This window comes from Antechinus flavipes, chromosome 2, assembly GCF_016432865.1.
Source record: "Antechinus flavipes isolate AdamAnt ecotype Samford, QLD, Australia chromosome 2, AdamAnt_v2, whole genome shotgun sequence".
In the NCBI taxonomy this organism is placed as follows: domain Eukaryota; kingdom Metazoa; phylum Chordata; class Mammalia; order Dasyuromorphia; family Dasyuridae; genus Antechinus; species Antechinus flavipes.
Window position 1 is genome coordinate 639,743,484 of NC_067399.1, and position 20,078 is coordinate 639,763,561.

The 20,078-nt window shown below is 40.4% G+C and overlaps 1 protein-coding gene across 1 annotated transcript in view; it reads left to right on the plus strand.

Moving 5' to 3' along the window:
- Window positions 1–959: 959 nt before the first annotated feature.
- Window positions 960–20,078, plus strand: part of CSPG4 (chondroitin sulfate proteoglycan 4) — a 102,701-nt gene continuing 83,582 nt past the window's right edge. The window contains exons 1-2 of the mRNA XM_051973840.1: window positions 960–1,043; window positions 4,469–4,658. Of these exons, the coding sequence (XP_051829800.1) occupies window positions 960–1,043; window positions 4,469–4,658 (274 nt within the window). The remainder of the gene's footprint in view (window positions 1,044–4,468; window positions 4,659–20,078) is intronic.

Sequence of the window (20,078 nt, forward strand, 5' to 3'; positions counted from 1 at the left end):
AAAACATGTGACATGATTGGAATGGTCATGTGGTTCGGTAGATCAGGAATTCTTTTTGAGCCTGAGTTGGAATAGATGACCCGACCCCAACTCTCTAATTCCATGATTCCATACAATTAGTGGAAGGAGGAGGAGGAAGAGGAGAAAGAAGATGAGGAAAAAGAAGAGGAAGAGGAGAAAGAGGAAGAAGATGAGGAAAAAGAGGAGGAAGAAAAAAGATCGAGGAAGAGGAAGAGTAAGAAGAAGCAGAACTAGCATTTATATAGTGCTTTCAGGTTAGTATTTTACAAGTTTATTTCTTTTGATCCTCATAACAATCCTGGGAGGTAGGTGCTATTATTATCCCTCTTTTACAGATGGATATACGGAGGCTGAGAAAAAGTTAAATGACTTACCTGGGGTCACACAGAAAGTGTGTAAGTGGAATGTGAATCCACCGAATATCCTTCCCAATCCACCCACTATCCCCTATTCCACATTGCCTCTACGGATAGAAACTGGCAGATCTCTAAGGCACCTCCTGAATCTGAATCTCTGCTCAGCTGCTTCATTGAGCACCAAGGGACACTTGAAAATATCCAGTGAATGTTAATCAAGCAATCAGGCAAATGTCCAGAGCCACTGAGCTGGGACTCTAAGTCTGACCTGAGCACCTGAGCCTCTCACTCGGTCATACATTCTGGGTTTCTTTAAAGCCTCATTTGTATGTTTTCCTTCATTTCCATCCTGATTTACATTTTCATTCACTTGTCCTTCAGTGCCCAGGAGTTCTAACCTTGTCTCCTTTTGTCTGGTTAGACAAACTGAACCAACCTGGAAAAATAATTACTTGGGATTTGCTGAAACATGAGTTAGCTTGTTTGGCTAACTGGCCCCCAAGTTAGCCTTGACCATGACATGCGAGGGGCACTGAGAAGGCTCCCCTTCAATCTAGATGGAACACCCCCTCCATTGTCACAATGTCTAACATTCCACCATTAAGGCTTCATTGTGTCCCAACCCTGATCATTAATGCCCCAAGACATGAGCCACAAAATTCCCAGGTAAGTCCTGAGGGTCAAGGGCCACTGGGCTCAGAATTCCACTTCTTCCTATTATCCCCCATTAAATACCCCACAGAGGAAAGCTCTCCCTCATCACATATCCATTCTTCCCAAGACTTATGTTTCTTCCTTTCTCGATGGGAAGAAGGATGGACAAGGACTGAAGGAGCAGGGGGAGAGAGAATGATCCATTTCAGGTATCTGATCATATTACCTAAGGTCCAATGTGGAGAGAAAGACCAGAAAAAAGATGGAAGGAGACTCAAAGAGAAAACCTCATTATTGCCTGCAAAAGGACTAATTTTCCAAGCATCATGGATCTAGAACTGGCAGGAACCTTAAAGGCCATGATATCCAAGCTCCTCATTTTAAAAATAAAGAGACTAAGATATGAAAAAGTAAAACGACATAGCCGGTCACACAGATAGCAAACAGTTGTCAGGACCTGAACCCAAGTCCTCTCACTTGGTTCTCGTATTTCCATTCCACAGGTGAGAACATGAAAGTTCCACAGAACATTAGAGATCACATGGCCTGAGCTTCCCATTTTACAGAAGAGGAAATCAAGACCCAAAGAGAGGAAAGGTTTGCTCAAGATTTTACAGCAAGTCGGTGCCACAGCTTCTGATTCCAACCCAGCTCTTTTTCCCCACTGCTTTTCCTGCAGAATGGCTGACTTGTGAGAATCTATTCATTAGTTCTTCTTTCCTCCTCTCAGAGTCCTAAGGGATCAATCATCAGCAAATATTAATTGTCTTAATTTTTTTTCAGTTCTGCATTTATTTTTTCCTTCCCACATCTCCTTTCCGATGAGAAAAGGGGGAAAAAAGACTTTATAACAAATAAACATAGTCAAGCTAAACAAATTCTCATAAATGTATGTCTCATTCTGCATCCTGAGTCCACCATCTCTTGATCTGAAGGTGAGTCCTCATCCAGGATTTATTCATGAAGTGCCAACCAAAGGCAAGACACAGGACAATACAAAAAAAGCAGAAATAATATCTGCTCTCAAGGAGCTCACATTTTAATGAGACAGGAAAAAAATCACAAAAATAATGAAGTGCATCCAAGAGATATACACAATATCCAGGAGGTGATCTTAAGGTACTAGCAGTTAACAGGCACAGGAAAGGTCCCCTGAAGAAAGCAGGATTTGAGTTGAGTTTTGAAGGAAGCCAGGAATTTTAAGAGGCAGAAGTGAGGAAGATGTGGACCATTAGATAAGGGTATGGAGGCTAAAGGACTGAGTTCAAATCTGTGTGACCCTAGTCAAGTCACTTAATTGTCATTTACCTCAATTTTCTCATTTGTAAAATGAGAATAATAATAACAGCACCTACCTCTCAAGGTTGTGAGAATCAAATGAGATTATTTTAAAGCACTTAGCATAGTGTCTGGCACAGGGAAGGGGCTACATAAATGTTAGCTATTATTATTATTACTGGGCAGACTAATTGGTGAAACGGATAGAATATCCGATCGCAGTCAGGAAAAGCTGAGTTCAAATCCGACCTCAGACACTTACAAGCTTTGTGATTCTGGGCAAATCATTTAAGCCTGTTTGCCTCAGTTTCCTCAGCTGTAAAATGACCTAGAGAAGAAAATGGCAAACCATTCCAGTATCTTTCTAAGAAAACCCCAAATGGGGTCACAAAGGTTGGACACAATTAAAATGGCTGTATCGTTGTTGTTGCTGCTGCTATTCCAGATGTAGGGACCAGTACAAAGGCACAAAGTATCATGTAGCAAGGAATCCAATGAGGCCGGACATGTATGTAGACCAGAAAAAGTATAAAAAAGAAGACTAAGAGGTAGGAAGGGGACAAGTTATTAAACTGGACTGTGTTTATTGAATCTTTAGGGGTGACACAGGCAGACCTCTACTTTAAGAAAACCAATTTGGAGTTTTCTAGTACAGAAAGATAATTGTATAAATATGTATGCATAAATTGGATTCAATATATATTTTTTACTATATTTCATATATATTGGATTACTTGCTATCTAGGAAAGGAGGTGAGGGGAAAGGGGAGAAAAAATCTGAACACAAGGTTTTGCAAGGGTTAATGTTGAAAAATTATCCATGCACATTTTTTTGAAAATTAAAAACCTTTAATAAAAAAATAAAGAACTCCAAATAGCAAAAAGAAAAGAAAAGAAAAGAAAATCAGTTTGGCAGCTGAGTTAAAGTAGGGAATAAAGAGAGACTTGGGGTTCCCCCCAACAGGGAACTGGCTAAGAACTACGGCTCTCCCCTCCCACCATCTCCACCCCACCCTTCACACAGGGCCCGGCCTTCACCTCTACCAGCCAAGAGTCCCATACCGGTGGACTTTGGGATAGGGGTGCCATGAGCATCCTTACACATACACAAGATAGATACGATATCACTTAAGGGGAGACACAAGCAAATGGGGGATCGGAAAAGGCTTTGTGTAAAAAAAGGGGGATTGAACAGACTCCTGAAGGGAACTTTGGGGTCACAGACCCAGGGTGATAAGGAACAAATGTATTCCAGGTATGGGGACAGGCAGGGCCAAGGTGAAAGCTGGAATGCGATTTATGAGGAACACTAAGAAAGCCAAGCTGGCTGGATCGCAGTGTCCGTGAAGAGAGTCAGTGTGTAATAAGACTGGAAAGAAGGGTTGTGGCCAGGTTGGGAGAGGTGTGCACTGTACACACACACACACACACACACACACACACACACACAGGGGCCCATTCATTGGCCAGCACACCCAATTAAGAACACACGTACACATTCAAGGCCAAGTTCATGAGCAGACACACAGACGTGTGAAGGTTTTAGTTCTTGGTGTCTAACTAGACCGTTGTCCAGAACATATCTGTGCACACACACACACTGCTGTGTGCCCAGGGCATGGGCAAGCGGGTCTTTTTGACATAGATCTTGGACCTGAATTACAGATAGAGTCCTGGGCCACCCTAGCCCCCTTGATCCCACTCCAGATCTGAACTAGGAGAAGATCTTTAGATATCTCTTGGGTGGGTGGGCAAAAGTGATGAATCGGAGTATCCCTGACAGAACACGGTTAAAGTTAAGGAGAAGCCAGCCCCTAAGCTCCAGATACCTTCAGGACAAACTGGATGGGACCAGTGATGTCGCGGAGGGGGGGATTCCAAGGGTCCTCTCCCTATTAATCCCCCCTACACCTCCCCACGTTTAGCGGCAGCCAGGAAAAGGGGAAAAACCTTTCTCAGTTCCAACTGGCAAGCCCTCACCTCCCAGGGGAAAAGAAACCCAATTCTAGATTCGAGCTCTCCACTGGCCCTTTAAGAGGAGTTGGTGAGGGAGGGGGAGATCCAGCCTGAAATCTGAGAGGTGCTTGTTTGAACCCAGTCTGACTAGCGGGCTGCTGGCCCCTCCCCCTTGCTCTGAGCGCTATTAAATATAGTAGTAGTCCGAAGGAGCCCACTCCACTTCTCGCCTCCCGAGCTCTCCCTGGGAATGCTCCGGGCATCGATCTGAGGCACCCAGCAAAGATGCTCCAATCCCGAGACCACCCGAGCGGCGGCCGCCGAGGGGGCCCCGGCCCCAGCTTCTCGTCACTCTGCTCCTCTGGGCGCTACTGGCCAACCCTGTTTCTGGAGGTGAGTGCCTCAGAGGCTGGGTCTCTCCTTCCCTGGTCCCACTAACACTAGCGCCGTTATTGCGGGGACAGGGCAGGGGGAATGTCGAAGCTACGGACGGGGACGGAGAGAGGGACTGGACCAGGGCCAGGGGACAAGCAGAGGAAAGAGTCCATGTTAGGGGCCGTCTCCCCTGATTTCCAAACACCTTGCTCCCTGGACCCGGGTCCCGAGACAAAGTGGGCACATGGGACCCAGGCCTTCTCCCATGACGGGTATAGGTGAGTACCCCAGATGGGTGGTTACCTCAGGTGAGTGATTACCCCAGCTTTATATCCTGGAAAATCTGAACTTGGAGAGCAACTCTGGAGGCCCACCTTGACGGGTGGGGCACAGGGAGGGAGCTAGCTGGGGCTCATCATCAGGTGCTGGAATCCATGGAGGGTGGGCTGGGCAAGAGCAGCCTCAGTCCCAGGGCTCTGGGCCAGGACCACCAGGCAGCAATTGCAGTCTACTCACTTTTGCTCCTGTCAGGGCATCCGCCACTACCCCTACCCCCCCCTCCACCCCACCCAAGCCGAGCCCTACCCCACCCCCAGCCATGTGGAGTTTAGAAACGGGACTGCCAAGCCCCAGAACCAAGCAGATGTCGCTCTTTGGTCTCTCGTACTGACAAGCTGGGTCCCAGCCCGCACTGAGGTCAGCTGGTTTATGAATGATCCTACTTGATCCCTAACACAAGGGTCTGAATGGCGGTCTCTCCGGGGGCGAGTAAGGCGCTGCGGGAGATGAGATGAAACGAGAGTCTCCGCCTGTTCTTAGCACAGTGGTACTTGGCGCTGGATTATCCGGACTGTAGTTTGTTCAGGGTGTGGTTTGTCCAGCCTGTGGCTTATCCGGGCAGAGGATTGTCCAGCCTGCGGTTTATTGGGGCTCAGAGTGAATCATAGCATGGTCAGGATTAAAACTGGACCAGACCTTGGAGACGATCTGGTCCAGTCACAGGAGAGGAAACTGAGGCAGGTAGAATTGACGTGCCTGAGGCCAGTGAGCAGAGAGTCCATTCAGCCTGTGATTTAGCTAGGCTGTGCTATGGGACAATTTCACTTTCTCCCCCTCCCCAATCCCCCTCTCCCCACCTCCCCAACTTGTCCTGTGGTCTCTACCAGAGAGGTCTGGGTGGGGGAGGACTGAGGAAGCAAACTCTGAATCCAGCTTCCTGACCTCTTTTGTGTCATGGGCTTTTTAACACTCTGGGGAAGCCAGTTTTAAATGCATAAAATGAAAGGCAGGGGATTACAAAGGAAATCAATTATGGTTATTAAAATATTTTTCAAAAATAAATTCAAGGACCCCAGGTTAAGAACCCTGCCAGTCTGGAAATGGTGAATTTATTGGAAAAATTGGAAAGGGATGTTGCAGTGCTGAATACTAAGAAGATTCCCTCCCTGGCCCCAGATAATGGGGAATGGCTGCTCTCCTCCTCAAGGGGCACAGATTTGGGGCTGATGAAGGGCTGTGCAGTCCATTGGGTCCAATGCCTCAAGTGGTGTCCAGGGACTGGACCAATGGAAGGATCTATGGGAGCTTTCACCAGCCTTCTTCTGAGTTTACTGGTCTGGATGGTGTGATCCTGGAAAGGTAGCCTCCTCAGCTGCTGAGTCAGTCTCTTAGCACCCCCCCCCAATCTCTCTCCTCCCTGAGCCTTGTGCTCTATCCCATCTCCCCAGTCTCACTTCAATCACTGTATGTGTCTGTCTGTCTGCCTCTCACTCTCTCTCTACTTTCCTTTCTTTCACTCTCTTGTCTCCTTCTATCTCTTTCGGCTACGGTCTTTATCCCTCTGTCTAGATTCTCCTTTCTCTGGCTCTAATACAGCCCCTTGCTCTTTGTATATCTATCCGCATCTGTGTTTCCTACTGCCTCTGCCTGTTGCTACCCTCATGTCCCTCTTTACTGGCCTCCTGACTCCCTCCCCCTACATGCTCTTCTTAGGAAAGCCTCTCCAAAGCAGGAAGAAGCCTTAGTGACCTAGGAGACCACCCATCCAGCAACGTACTGGGTGGCTCCAGCTTCCTAATGCCCTTAGGCAGGACCCTGGACTCCCACCCGCAAACCCACATACCATCGAGGACTCACCTTGGAGGGTGCTGGCCAACAACTCTCAGAGATTTACTCCCGCCCCCACCTCTGGCAGTGCTTTTTGTAATTCTCCATCCCTGCAGCAGAAAGAGTTGGGACCACATCCATCTCAGACTGTGCAATGCCTAGGGTGCCAGTGACCCTGCCAGCCTCACCCTCAGAGCTCTGGATGACCTCTGAGAGCTCCTATATATAGTACGATGCAGGAGATTCTGGGAAGACTCCTCTGATCCCCCAACTCTTTCCTCACTCCCCTTTCAGTTTCATTTCTTGTATGGCTTTGGTTCATTGAAATAGAACAGTGGTCCATACAAGCACTACCAATTCAAATATATCAGATACCTGAGTATCAATAAATTTTCTCTCCAGGCTAGATCTAGTGGGTGGAGTTGGGGGCAGAATTGAATGGGGGACCTTAGACAGATGAGAGGGTACCAGCCCTGGGCAGTGAAGCAGTGTAAAAAAAAAAAAAAAAACGCCTCTCCCACCAGGCCTGGGGGGAAGGAGAACCACACCCTTTTGACCACTAATCAGATGGGGAAGCCTCAGTACCCTGAGTGCAGGAGGGGAGAGGGAGAAGAATCATGAGTTTCCTCCAGGGGAAATGAGTCAGGGTAGGATACCCCATGAGTCAGGGTAGGAGAGCCTTGGACTACCAGCCCAGAGCTTTGGTTCTCTTAAGGAGCCCCCTGCTTGTCTCAGAAAATCAGACAAGGACAAAATGAAAGATGTAGGGTCCTGAAATTATTAGCTATGAATTGGGAGTAGTTACAAAAGATTATTTCCAGACCCTGCTTCTAGTTTGATAGAAAAAGTAAGGATATTAGAATAAACAAAGGAGCCACTAGACATCTACAATCTCTCTCTTTTCAGTTCTGGTATTTGAGGAAGGGATCTGACCATCATGCCTCCTGCTTTGATTTAGACTCATTTGCTTTTATCAAAATACAATTTTATTTTTGTTTTTACATCACCTATATTCTTCCCTCCATCCCATGCCAAAGAACAATCCACTAAAAGAAAAGAAGGAAGGGAGGAAAGGAAAAAAGAAAGAAAGAGAAAAGACAGAAGGAAGAAATAAGAGAAAGAAAGAAAAGAAGGAAGGGGGGAAAGGAAGAATAAGAGGAGGAAGAAAAAGAAAAAGGGAGGAAGAAAGAAAAAATAAAAAGGAAAGAAAGGAGGGAAGGACAGAAGGAAGGAAGGAACGAACCAGTTCAGCATAACTAATCAGCAATTGGAAGAAGTGTAACATTATTTGTAGTTTTCCATATCCATAGTCCCTCACTTCTGTGCATACACACACACACACACACACACACCCCTTTTTGGCTCATTTTCAATCGATATTTTATTGAGTTTCTGTCTGGTACTTCTCTCTTTCTGTCCCTCCTTTCCTCCACTGTTGCTGTCACTGTCTCTGTATCTGTCTTTGCCAAGCTCTGTCTGTATTCACCTTCTCTGTCTCTTCTGACATAACCCAAAACCCTATCTGCTGGGATCCCAGAAGGATTTCAAACCATCCAGTCTGGTTCTATAGCTCTCTTTCCTTTCCATCCATTCCATGATGAAATTGGGAAAACTCCATTATCCTGTCCTGCAGGATCCTATCAGCTTAGTTTTCCATCTCATTTCTACCTTCTGCCTCTCTCATTGAAGGGTAGAGCCATGAACTCTAGAGCTCAGCTCAGAATGGCTCCTCTCTCACCTGGATGCCCTGCTTTGGAACTCCTCTGATTTCTCACCCCTTGGTACCTTCCCTCCCCTCCTTTTCAGCATCCTTTTGTATCTGGTCTTCCCAATTCAATTATAAGTTCTTTGAGGATAAGAAGTGTCTTTCTTGTTTTGTACTAGTATTGACAGCACTTAGCACAATGCCTGGCACATCATAAGTATTTAATGCATGTTTATTGATTAATATTATTGACATGGCCCATGTAGCTGATTCCCCAATCTGCTCCTGGCTCAGTGCATTCTTCCTTTCCTGCAGTTCACTTCCTCCTCTGCTTAGAACTCAAAATCCTTTTCCTTCTGGCTTAGTTCAGACCTTATCCCTTTCATAAAACCTTCCCAATTCTTCCCCCAACTAAAGTTTAGTCCTCCTCCACTTTGGTTACAGCACTTTTTCCGGTTTCTCCTTTACTCCTGGGTCATCCCACACTGCTAGTGTGTAGTATACTTCTCCATGTAAAGTCCTGATGGGAGTCACAGAGTTCTTGTCTTTCCATCCTCTTGTACATAGTAGGCTTTTTTGTTTTTAATAAATATTTGCCGCCATTCTTAAATCTACAAGGAATTATTAAGTGCTTAGCAAGGTCTACGCAACATGGTGGGCCATTATTATAAAATCTATTCTTGACAATCGAATTTATAGCCTCACTGGAAGACAAAACTCAAATGTGGAAAGCCCAAGGCCGTGTGGATGAAAAACTGAAAGGGCCAAACATTTCCAAGTATAGGAGTTAGGAGGAAGGGATCATCATTGTGGGCTGAGGGTAGTCAGGGACAACTTGCTAAAAAAAGAAAAGAAAAGAAAAAAGAAAGAAAGAAAAGGACCTTATTTAGACACACACACACACACACACACACACACACACACACACAGAGTTAACAAAATGTACCCTGCTTTTACCAGATACCATCATTGTATAAACTTCAAGTCAGTAACCAAGTCTGTTCTCAGCCTCAGCATTGTAACTAGGGCCAGGTGGCCAGAGCTTTGGCCCAGGGTATCAGAATTTGGAGTGTTTCAGGAGATAGAAACAAATAGAACCACATAGTGACGACCTTGACTTGGTGACTCTGCTCCGAGGTGGACTCCTTTCTACTTCCTGCCCTGATCAGTCCCTCAGAGATTGACCTTAGTAACAATCAATCAATCAAATATTCCTGAAATGCTCCCCATGTACCAACCACTTTGCTAGGTGCTAGGTACAGCACAGACCTAAAAGGGTTAATTGACATACCCAAAGTCACACAGCTAATCAGTTTCAGAAGGGGATTAAGAAGGTTTGAGGAGATTCAGAGAGGAAAAATAAAAGGATGGTTAGAAAGAAAAAAGTTTTCAAAACTGTTATGAGGATTGTCTCTCCTATCTCATGAGTTAAAAGCTGTGTCTACCCCGCCTCTAGCTACCCAACTCCTGCCCCTAGGATACGGATTTATTGTTTGTTTGAGGTTCCTGCCACAGACACAGTATTTAATTGCACATACAGATGTTTGCTGGGTGTGTTCACTATAAATTTTATGTAATCTAGGGTTTTTGTTTGTTTGGGATGATTGTGTGAGGGTTTTTTTGTTTTGTTTTATTTTGGGTTTGTTTTTAAATATTAAAAAAATCTGTCAAAAACTGATGTGAGGTATGGGATGGAAGACTGATTCTCTTTTAGGGATTTTTGCATCAGATAGGAGATTGGACCATCAAAGTTTACCCCTAAGATTTGTCAGTCTGTGAAGACCTAAGAGATAAGACCTGCAACTTATTGGGTTGGAGCCAGCACCAGTGGAGGAATCAGGAAACTTGGGTTCCGGTCCCACATCTATCACTTAGAGTCATATACCATTCAGCAAGTCATTTCACTTCTTAAAGCTAAATTTCCTAATCTGGAAAATGAAAATAATATTTCTCATGCTGACCTCACAGGGCTGTTGAGATATAAAGACCAAAAGAAAGAATGTGCTTTAGAAACTGGAAAAATCTCTGAGAATCTAAAGGATTCTTATTATTTAAAGAAACTAGTGCTGGACAGCCAGGGGTACAAACAGTGAGGACTGCTGGAGATTAGGAGAGGGAGAAATCCACTAGAGGGGAGTCTGAAGAGAAATCTTCCAAATAACCTTTGTATTTCAATCATGACCAACCCCTTATGTCCCCATTTGGGGTTTTCTGGGCAAAGATACCGAAGTGATTTGGCATTTTTTTTCTCCAGTTCATTTTATAGATGAGGAGACTGAGACAAATAGGGTGAAATGACTTGGCCAGGATCACACAGGTAGGCAGTATCTGAAGCTAGATTCGAACTCACAAAGATGAGTTTTTCTGGCACTTCATCTACTGCACCACTTAGCTGCCTAGGTTGAGAGATTTAAGCTTTGCTTCTTGCTAACCATGAAGTCTTTGTTAAATTATTCAACCTCTCTGAGCCTCAGTTTCTCACCCATAAAATGAGTGGTTTGGACAAGATCAATACAGAGTTTTTCTTCTAGCTTTAAAATCCATTAGTCTACCATGATTGAGGGGAAAAAATGAAGAAAAACTTCCTGGACCTTGAAGGATGGCAAGGCTCTGAAGCAGCAGGAAGAAAAGCAGATCACGTCAGGCAGCAATGATGCTGAGGCAGGAATGAACATGGCTTGGGCGGGTGATAATAAGGGGAACAGCCTGGCTGGAAAAGAGGGTGTGTGGAGGGGTGTAGTTGGCTATCAGCCTGGAAAGGTAGGCTGGCATCAGATTGTGGAAGGCTCTGAATGCCAAGCTAAGGAATTGGAAGTCAGTTTTCTTGGACCATCTTCACGCACCCCCTAACCCTGTAAATGAAGAGTCTGGAGCAAGGAAGTGATGTGAGGAAAACTAATCTGGCATCAGCATGCAAGATATATTGGGAGAGAATTCAGAGACTAAGAACATCTTCAGGAGATGTGGGAAAGAATAGAATCTTGGGATTTGTAACTGGGAGGGACCTTAGACATGTCCTAGCCCAACTATTTCATCTCACAAAGTAGGACAGGGAGTCCTAGAGAAGCTTAGGGATTTGCCCAAGATCACACAGCTGTCAGCAGAGCTGGACAAGTTAGCTTGGACTTTTTAGAGGATGTTAGGGTTAACCCTTTCTCCCTGGATCTGTCAGCCTGTGGTTCCACCTCCTGACCTCTCCTTCTCCACAACCAGCACAGACCCTCTGCAGCTGTTGTCCTCCCTCTCCCCTCTTCTCCCCACCCTATCCTATCTGTGTCCTAGGGGTCAGAACAAGGCCTCCTTCCCAGGTTGGGAAAAGCCAGATTTATAAGGAACTCTCTAAAGCACCAGACCATAAGTTCCCCTCTCCCCAAAAAAAGCCTACACTAATAATAATAACTAACACTTTATGTATTATATAAGACTTAATGGTTGGCAAAACACAAATATTATCTCATCTTATTCTCAGAACAACTTTGAGGTCAGTGTTATTATCTCCATTTTATAGGAGGGAAACTAAGGTAGGCAGAAGTTAAGTAACTTTTCTAGAATTAAATAGCACTAGCTATGTCTGAGTCTTCCTGACTCCAAGAGAGCTTTACCTAGAACATCAACTAGCTGCCTCTAAATGACCCATGTATTTAGAGTCAAATCCCCTACCTCTGAAGCCCCAATGAAACCATTCCCAGAGCCATCATCCCACTGTTCCTTCACTCCATTTTGTTTTCACAGAATTTTAGGGTTGGAAGGGATTTGAAAGAACCCACTAAAAGTTCTCCTTCAGCTCTTCTTAACCTTATAGAACTAGCTCCTTGTTAATCCATTCAAGCCTCTCAGGCTCATGCCCTTGAGTTTAGAAATATGGGGAAATTTATAAGGAATATCCAAATTACTAGAGAACATGGTGTAATGGAAAGAACATGAGATTCTAAGTAAGAAAACCTAAGTTTGAGCCCCAAGTCTGCTGCTTCTTAGCCTCAGTTTGCCTATGAAATGAGAGACTTTGGACTAAGTGATCTAGGATACCTTTCAGCTTTTCCCTCCCAATTTTTTTAACATTTTTATTAGAAGTTTTGAGTTCCAATGTCTTTCCCTCTTTTCCTCCCTTCTCTTCTCCCTGAGATGATAAACAATCAGATATAGGTTATACATGTGTACTTATGTAAAACATTTTCATATTAGCCATTTTGTACAAGAAGACTCAAACAGAAAGAAAAAAAGAAAGAAAATTTTAAAATAGCATGCATCAGTTTTTTCTCTGGAAGCAGATAATATGCTCCATCATTAGTCCCTTGGGATTATCTTAGATCATTATATTGCTGAAAATAGCTAAGTCATTCACATTTCTTCATTGAATGATATTGCTGTTACTAGGTTTCCATTACACCATGCTCTCTAGTAGTTTGGATATTCCTTATAAATTTTCCCATATTTCTAAACTCAAGGGCATGAGCCTGAGGAGCTTGAATGGATTAACAAGGAGCTAGTTCTCCTGGTTCTATTCACTTTGTTATCTGTGAGTTCATGTAAGTGTTCCAGGTTTTTCTGAAATCATCCTGCTTGTCGTTTCTTTTTTATTTTTCCACTTAATTGTATTTTTCCAATTATATGTAAAGATAGTTTTTAACATCTGCTTGTCATTTCTTATAGCATAACAATGTTCCATTAAAATCATATACCACAGCTTGTTTAGCCATTTACCAATTGAGGGGCATCCCTTTGATTTCTAGTTCTTAGCCAGCACAAAAGGGCTGCTATAAATATTTTCATACAAGTAGGTCCTTTTCCCTATTTTGGATGTCTTTGGGATATAGGCCTAGCAGTGGTATTGCTGGATCAAAGTATTTGCAAAGTTTGGTTGTCTTTTGAGCATATTCCAAATTGCTTGGAACAATTCACACCCTCACTAACAGTACATTAGGGTCCCAGTTTTCCCATATCCCATCCAACATTCAATATTCTGTTTCTTGTCATATTAGCCCCTCTGATAAGTGTGAGGTGATGTTTTGGAATTGTTTTAAGTGACATTTCTCTGATTTAGACCATTTTTTCATATGACTATAATAGCTTTGACTTCTTTGTCTAAAAACTACCTTTTCATATCCTTTGACCATTTATCAATTAGGGAACAACTTGTATTTTTATAAATTTGACTCAATTCTGTATATATCTGAGAAATGAGGCACTTATCAGAGATACTTCTTGCAAAAAAAATTTTCCAGTTTTCTGCTTTCCTTCTAATTTTTGTTGCATTGGTTTTGTTTGTGCAAAAAAAGTTTTAATTTTATATAATCAAAATTATAGATTTTACATTTTATAATGCTCTCTATATCTTCTTTGGTCCTAAATTCTTTCCTTACCCATAAATCTGACACATAAACTATTCTATGCTTTCTTAATTTGCTTATGGTATCATCCTTTAGGTATAAATCATATAACCATTTTGACCTTATTTTGGTATACAATGTGAGATTTGGCTCTATTACCTAGTTTCTTCCATACTATTTTCCAACTTTCCTAGAAGTTTTTGTCAAATAATGAGTTTCTGTTCCAAAAATTTGGATTTTGGGGTTTATGATATATTAGATTACTATGATCATTTATTATAATGTAATTTATACCTAATCTATTCCACTGATACTTTATTTCTAGTCATTACCTGATTGTTTAGACAATTACCACTTTATAGTACAGCTTGAGATTTGGTATAGCTAGAATATCTTCTTTCACATTTTTTTCATTGATTCCCTTTATATTTTGGAGTTTTTGTTCCTTCAGATGAATTTTGTTATTACTTTTTCTAGATCTATAAAAATAATTTTGATAGTTTGATATAGCACTGAATAAATAGATTGTTAGATAGAATTGTCATTTTTATTATCCTTGCTTGTCCTATCCATGAGAAATTAATATTTTTATAATTTTTATATCCGATTTTGTTTGTGTGAAAAATACTTTTGTAATTGTGTTCATATAGTTCCTGGGTTTCTCTTGGCAGTAAGCTTCCAAATATTTTATATCATTTAGTTTTTTTTAATGGAATTTCTCTTTCTATCTCTTGCTGTTGGACTTTGTTGATAATATATAGAAATGATGATTTATATGGGTATATTTTGTATCCTGCAATTTTGCTAATAATGTCAAATACTTTTTAGTTGATTTTATAGTATTTTCCAAATATGACATCATATCTGCAAAGAGTGATAGTTTTTCTTTTTCTTCTCTTATTGTGATAGTTAACATTTCTACAACAATAGTAAATAATAAAGATGATAATGGGCATCTTTCCTTCATCTTCGTTGCAGTGGAAAGATTTCTAGCTTATCCCCAATACAGGTAATTCTTGTTGGTGGTTTTAGATAAATATTACTATTTTTTTAAATTTTTTAATTAATTTTTTATATTTTTATTAAAGTTTTTTTATTTTCAAAGCATTATGCATGAATAATTTTTCATCATTGATCCTTGCAAAACCTTGCATTCCAAATCTTCCCCTGCTTCCTCCCACCCCCTCCCCTAGATGGCAAGTAATCCAATATATGTTCAACATGTTAAAATATATGTTAAATCCAATACATATATACACACACACACACACACACATATTTACACAATTATCTTGCTGCCTAAGAAAAATCAGATCAAAAAGGAAAAAAAATGAGAAAGAAAACAAAAGGCAAACAACAACAAAAAGAATGAAAATGCTTGTACTCCACACACAGTTCCCACAGTCCTTTCTCTGGGTGTACATGGCTCTCTTCATCACAAGATCATTGGAACTACCCTCAATCATCTCAGTTAGAAAGAGTCACATTCATAAGAACTGATCATTGTATTACTTATCATTTTAAGATAGGCTCCACTTATTCCTATGGTCTCTATTGTTTTTAATAGAATGAGTACTGTCTTTTGTCAAAGACTTATTCTGTACCTATTGAGATAACCATATGATTTCTCTTGACTTTTTTATGGATATGGTCAATTATGCTAATAATTTTCCTAATATCAAACCAGCTCTGCATTGCTGATATGAATCCTATGTGGTTATAGTGTGTAGTCCTTGAGATACATTGCTGTAATCTCTGTTGGTATTCTATTTTAAAATTTGCATCAGTAATCATTGGAGAAATTGACTTTTCCTAATTTGGATATCAGGATAATATTTGTGTAATAAAGGGAATTTGGTAGGACTCCTTCTTCATCTATTTTTCCAAATAATTTATATAGTATTGGGAACTGATTGTTCTTTGATAGAATTTTGGTAGAATTTACTAATGAATCTATTTGGTCCTAGGAAATTTTTTAAAGAAAGCTTACTGGTGGCTTGTTCAGTTTCTTTTTTTTAAGATTGAATTATTTAAGTATTTATTTCTTCTTATGTTAATCTAGGTAATTTATATTTTTGTAGACATTCATCTATTTTAGAGTGTCAAATTTATTGGCATATAAATGGGCAAAATAGCTCTTGATAATTGTTTTATTTTCCTCTTCTTTGGTGGTGAATTTACCTCTTTAATTTTTGATAGTAGTAATTTGTTTTTTTTTTTTCTTCTTTCCTTTTTTTAAATCAAATTGGCCAATAGTTTGTCTGTTTTGTGAAGGTTTTTTTTTTTTGTCATAAAACCAACTTCTGTTTTTCTTTATTAGTTCAATGGTTTTCTTGTTGTCAATTTTGTTAATCATTCTTTTGATTTTCAGGATTTCTAATTTGGCATTTAACTGGGGATTTTTAGTTTTTTTTCTTTTTCTAGTTTTTTTTTTTTAATTGCCTATCCAAATCATTGATCTACTTTTTTCTATTTTATTGATGCGATCAATTAGACATATAAAATTTCCCTTGTGGTACTGCTTTGACAACATCCAATAAATTTTGATAAGTTGTCTCATTACTATTTCTTTAATGAAATTATCAATTATTTGTATGATTTTTAGGATTAGATTATTTAATTTCCAATCAATTTTTGATCTCTCTATTACTCATTATTGAATGTAATTTTTATTGCATTATGATTTGAAAAGAATGTGTTACTTTTACTTTTGCTTTTTTTACATTTGGTTGCAAGGTTTTTGTGTCCTAATAAATAGCCAATATTTTTGTAGGTGTCATGTAACTACCGAGAAAAAAGTATATTCTTTTCCATTCCCATTTAGTTTTCTTCAGAGGCCTATCATATCTCACTTTTCCAGAATTTTATTTACTTTCTTAACTTCTTTCTTGGGTTTTTTGGGGTTAGATTTTTCTAGATCTGAGAAGGGAACATTGAGGTCCCCCATTAAAATAGTTTTATCATCTATTTCCTCCTATAACTCATTCCACTTCTCCTTCAAAAATTTAGAAGCTATACTATTTGGTGCATATATGCTTATTATTTAATATTACTTCATTGTTTGTAGTACCTTTTAGCAAGATATAGTTTTCTTCCTTAATTAGATCTATTTTTGCACCTGAGATGATTAGATCATTACTACCCTTGCTTTCTTTGCTTTAGCTGAAGTATAATAAATTCTGTTCCAGCCTCTTATTTTTACCTTATGTGTATCTTTCTGATTCAAATGTGTTTCTCGTAAACAACATATTGTGGGATTCTGTGTTTTTTAATTCATTCTGCTACTTGCTTCCTTTTTACGGGTGAATTTGAGCCATTCACATTTATAGTTATAGCTACCAATGTATTTCTGTCCATGCTGTTTTTCATTTGTTCATCCCTCCCTCTCTTACCCCCAACTCTTTCACTCTTCACAAGTGTTTTACTTCTGATCACTGTCTTTTCCCTTTTATCAGTCCCACCTCTTCCTTTTATTACCCTAGTCTCTTTTTACTTCCTTATAGGGTAAGATAGATTTCTATATCCAACTAAATTTGTATGTTATTTCCTCTATGAGTCAATTTGATGAGAGTAAGGTTTAAGTTTTGCCTGTCACAGACTCTACTCCCTCCATTATAATAATTCTTCTTCTCCATTATAATAATTCTTTTCTGGCCCTTTTATGTGAAATAATTTAACTCATTCAATCTCCATCTTCCTTCCAGTGTAATTTTCTTTCTCACCTCTTTTTTGCTTGGGGGGATAGTGCTTAGGGAGAGGAGTATCATTCCATCAAAGTCACCTTGTATCCACCTTCTGTCTACATATACTCCTTCTAATTACTCTTATAATAATAAAAGTTATTAAGAGTTACAAATATTATATTGCCATATAGAAATGTAAACAATCTAGCCTTACTGAATTGCTTGTGCTTTCTCTCCTTTTTTGTCTTTTTATGTTTCTCTTAAGTCTTGGATTTGGAGATCAAATTTTTTATTCAGCTTGGTCTTTTAATTAGAAATGCTTGAAAGTTTTCTATTTCATTAAATATCGATTTTCCCCCTGAAAGATTATATTCAGTTTTTCTAGGTAGATTTTTTTTCCTTACAGCATATTATATTCCAAGTCCTCCAGTTCTTTAATGTGGAAGCTGCCAAATCCTATCTAATCTGACTGTAGCTTCACAATATTTGAATTGTTTCCTTTTGACTGCTTGTATTACTTTTTCCTTGACCTATAACTTTGGAATTTGGCTGTGATGTTTCTAGGAGTTTTGATTTGGGGATTTCTTTTAGAAGGGAATTGGTGGGTTCTTTCCATTTCTGTTTTGACCTCTGGTTCTAATATTTCAGGACAGGATTTTCTTGGATAATTTCTTAAAAGGTTTTGTTCAGCCTTTTTTGTTATAATGGCTCTCATGTAGTTCAATAATTCTTATATTATCTCTCTTGAATCTATTTTCTGGGTCATTTGTTTTTCCAATTAGAAATTTTCTTTTCTTTTTTAAAAAAAAGTTTATTTTGTTGTATTGTATCCTGATGTCTCATAAAATCCTTAGTTTCCACTTGTTTAATTCTAAATTTTAAGGAATTATTTTCTTCAGTGAACTTTTATGCTTCCTATTCTGTTTGGCCAATATCTTCTCCCTCACTATTGACTCATTTTTTAATTATTCTCTTGCATTATTCTCATTTCTTCTCTCAATTTTTCTTCTACTTCTCTAATTTGCTTTTTTAAATCCCTTTCATGTTCTTTCAAGAATTCTTTTTTGGTCTGAGATCAAATTACACTTTTCTTTGAGGTTTCACAGGTAGTCTTTTTGACATTATTGTCCTTTTCTAAATTCATGTATTGATCCTCCCTATCAACATAGTAACTTTCTATAGTCAAGATCTTTTGTGTTCCTTTTTGTTCATCTTTTCTGTGTTTTTATGTGAGAAAGTTGGGCTCTAGTCCTACACTATCTTAAGTTTTTTGTGCTGGGGCTCAGGGTCTTACTGCTAACTTTCACTGGACTTCAGAGCTTAGCTGATTGTTTTCTCTAGAAGGGAGGCTTTCCTTCTAATTTTCCCTGGAGGTAGCCCCACACACACACTTAGCTTCCCCAAATATGGAGTTTATCTACCCAGGGGTGAGCCTTGCTGTTGGTTACTTTAGAAACAATGGCTCTCTATTAGCAGGCCTGAAGTCTCATTGTTGGCCAGCTCCAGGGCAGGACTTCATTGCTGTTCAGCATTGGGGTCAAGGCCTTATAGATGGCTTGTGCTGGAGATGGGGTCTTGCTGAGCTGCACAGACTGTTCATTTGCTTAGAGGGCTTCTGCCCCTTAGGGGGCAAGAATGCTACTGGTAGATTTCCCCAGACTTGGAACTTTGCTGCCCAATCCTTGATGTAAAGCTGGCTGCTCTTTATACTGCTCTTGGACCTTACTCCCTTCCCAAAGAGAAAAACCTTTTAGTTTCCCTGTTCCTAGATCAATTCTGAGTTGTTTGTAGGGGAATTTTGGATCTTGGCATTTGGAAGACCCCTTCTAGCTTTAAAGGTCAATTATTCTAAGACAAAGAAGCATCAAATGCTAGATCTTAAAGTAAGCATCTTAATCATCCTAAGTCAGTCCAGCCTCCTCATTTTCCATGTGATACAAGAAAATGACTTCCCCAAGCCCAATTAGTTAGTGTCCAAACTAGGATTAGAATCTTGGACCCCTGACTTCCAATCCAGTATTTTTTCAACATGTCTTGCATTCCCATCTACATAATGGGAAAATCAGGAAAAGAAAATACTATTCTTTCTTTTAAGAAGGTCCCAATCTAACCACTATTGTAAAATTTACTCATATTGTACAGTTAGGCAATAGCCCAAGATAGTATAGAAGCAAGTAGCAAAGTGAGATACTGATTATCTAGGGCAGTAGGAGGTCAGAACTACTGTGATCTCCATCCTTGGTATTTGAGAAAGGAAATGGCTGGAAGTAAGGGGACAAATGAGTTGGCCCTTACCAGCAAGGTGATCCAGTCACCCTGTCCTACATAGGGGAGAGTGCTAAGTCTGGGCTGAGATACCATAGAATTTAGTTTTCACCCTAGTTCTAAGCAGTTCAATGGCTAAAGTAACTGCACTCCCCACTCCTCACCCTCTACCCTGGCCCCTTGGCCCTCTAGCCTGCCAAGGGTTGAAAAGGAGGGGCTTTTCATGGGGGGAGGGGCAGCATCAGGTGGGGCAGGCAGGCTGGCTCAGTGCAGGAGTTGAGGACAGACAAGGAGCATGGCTTGTGCTGAGATCACAGAGGAAGTATATATGCTTGGAGAACTGGGCGTGCTG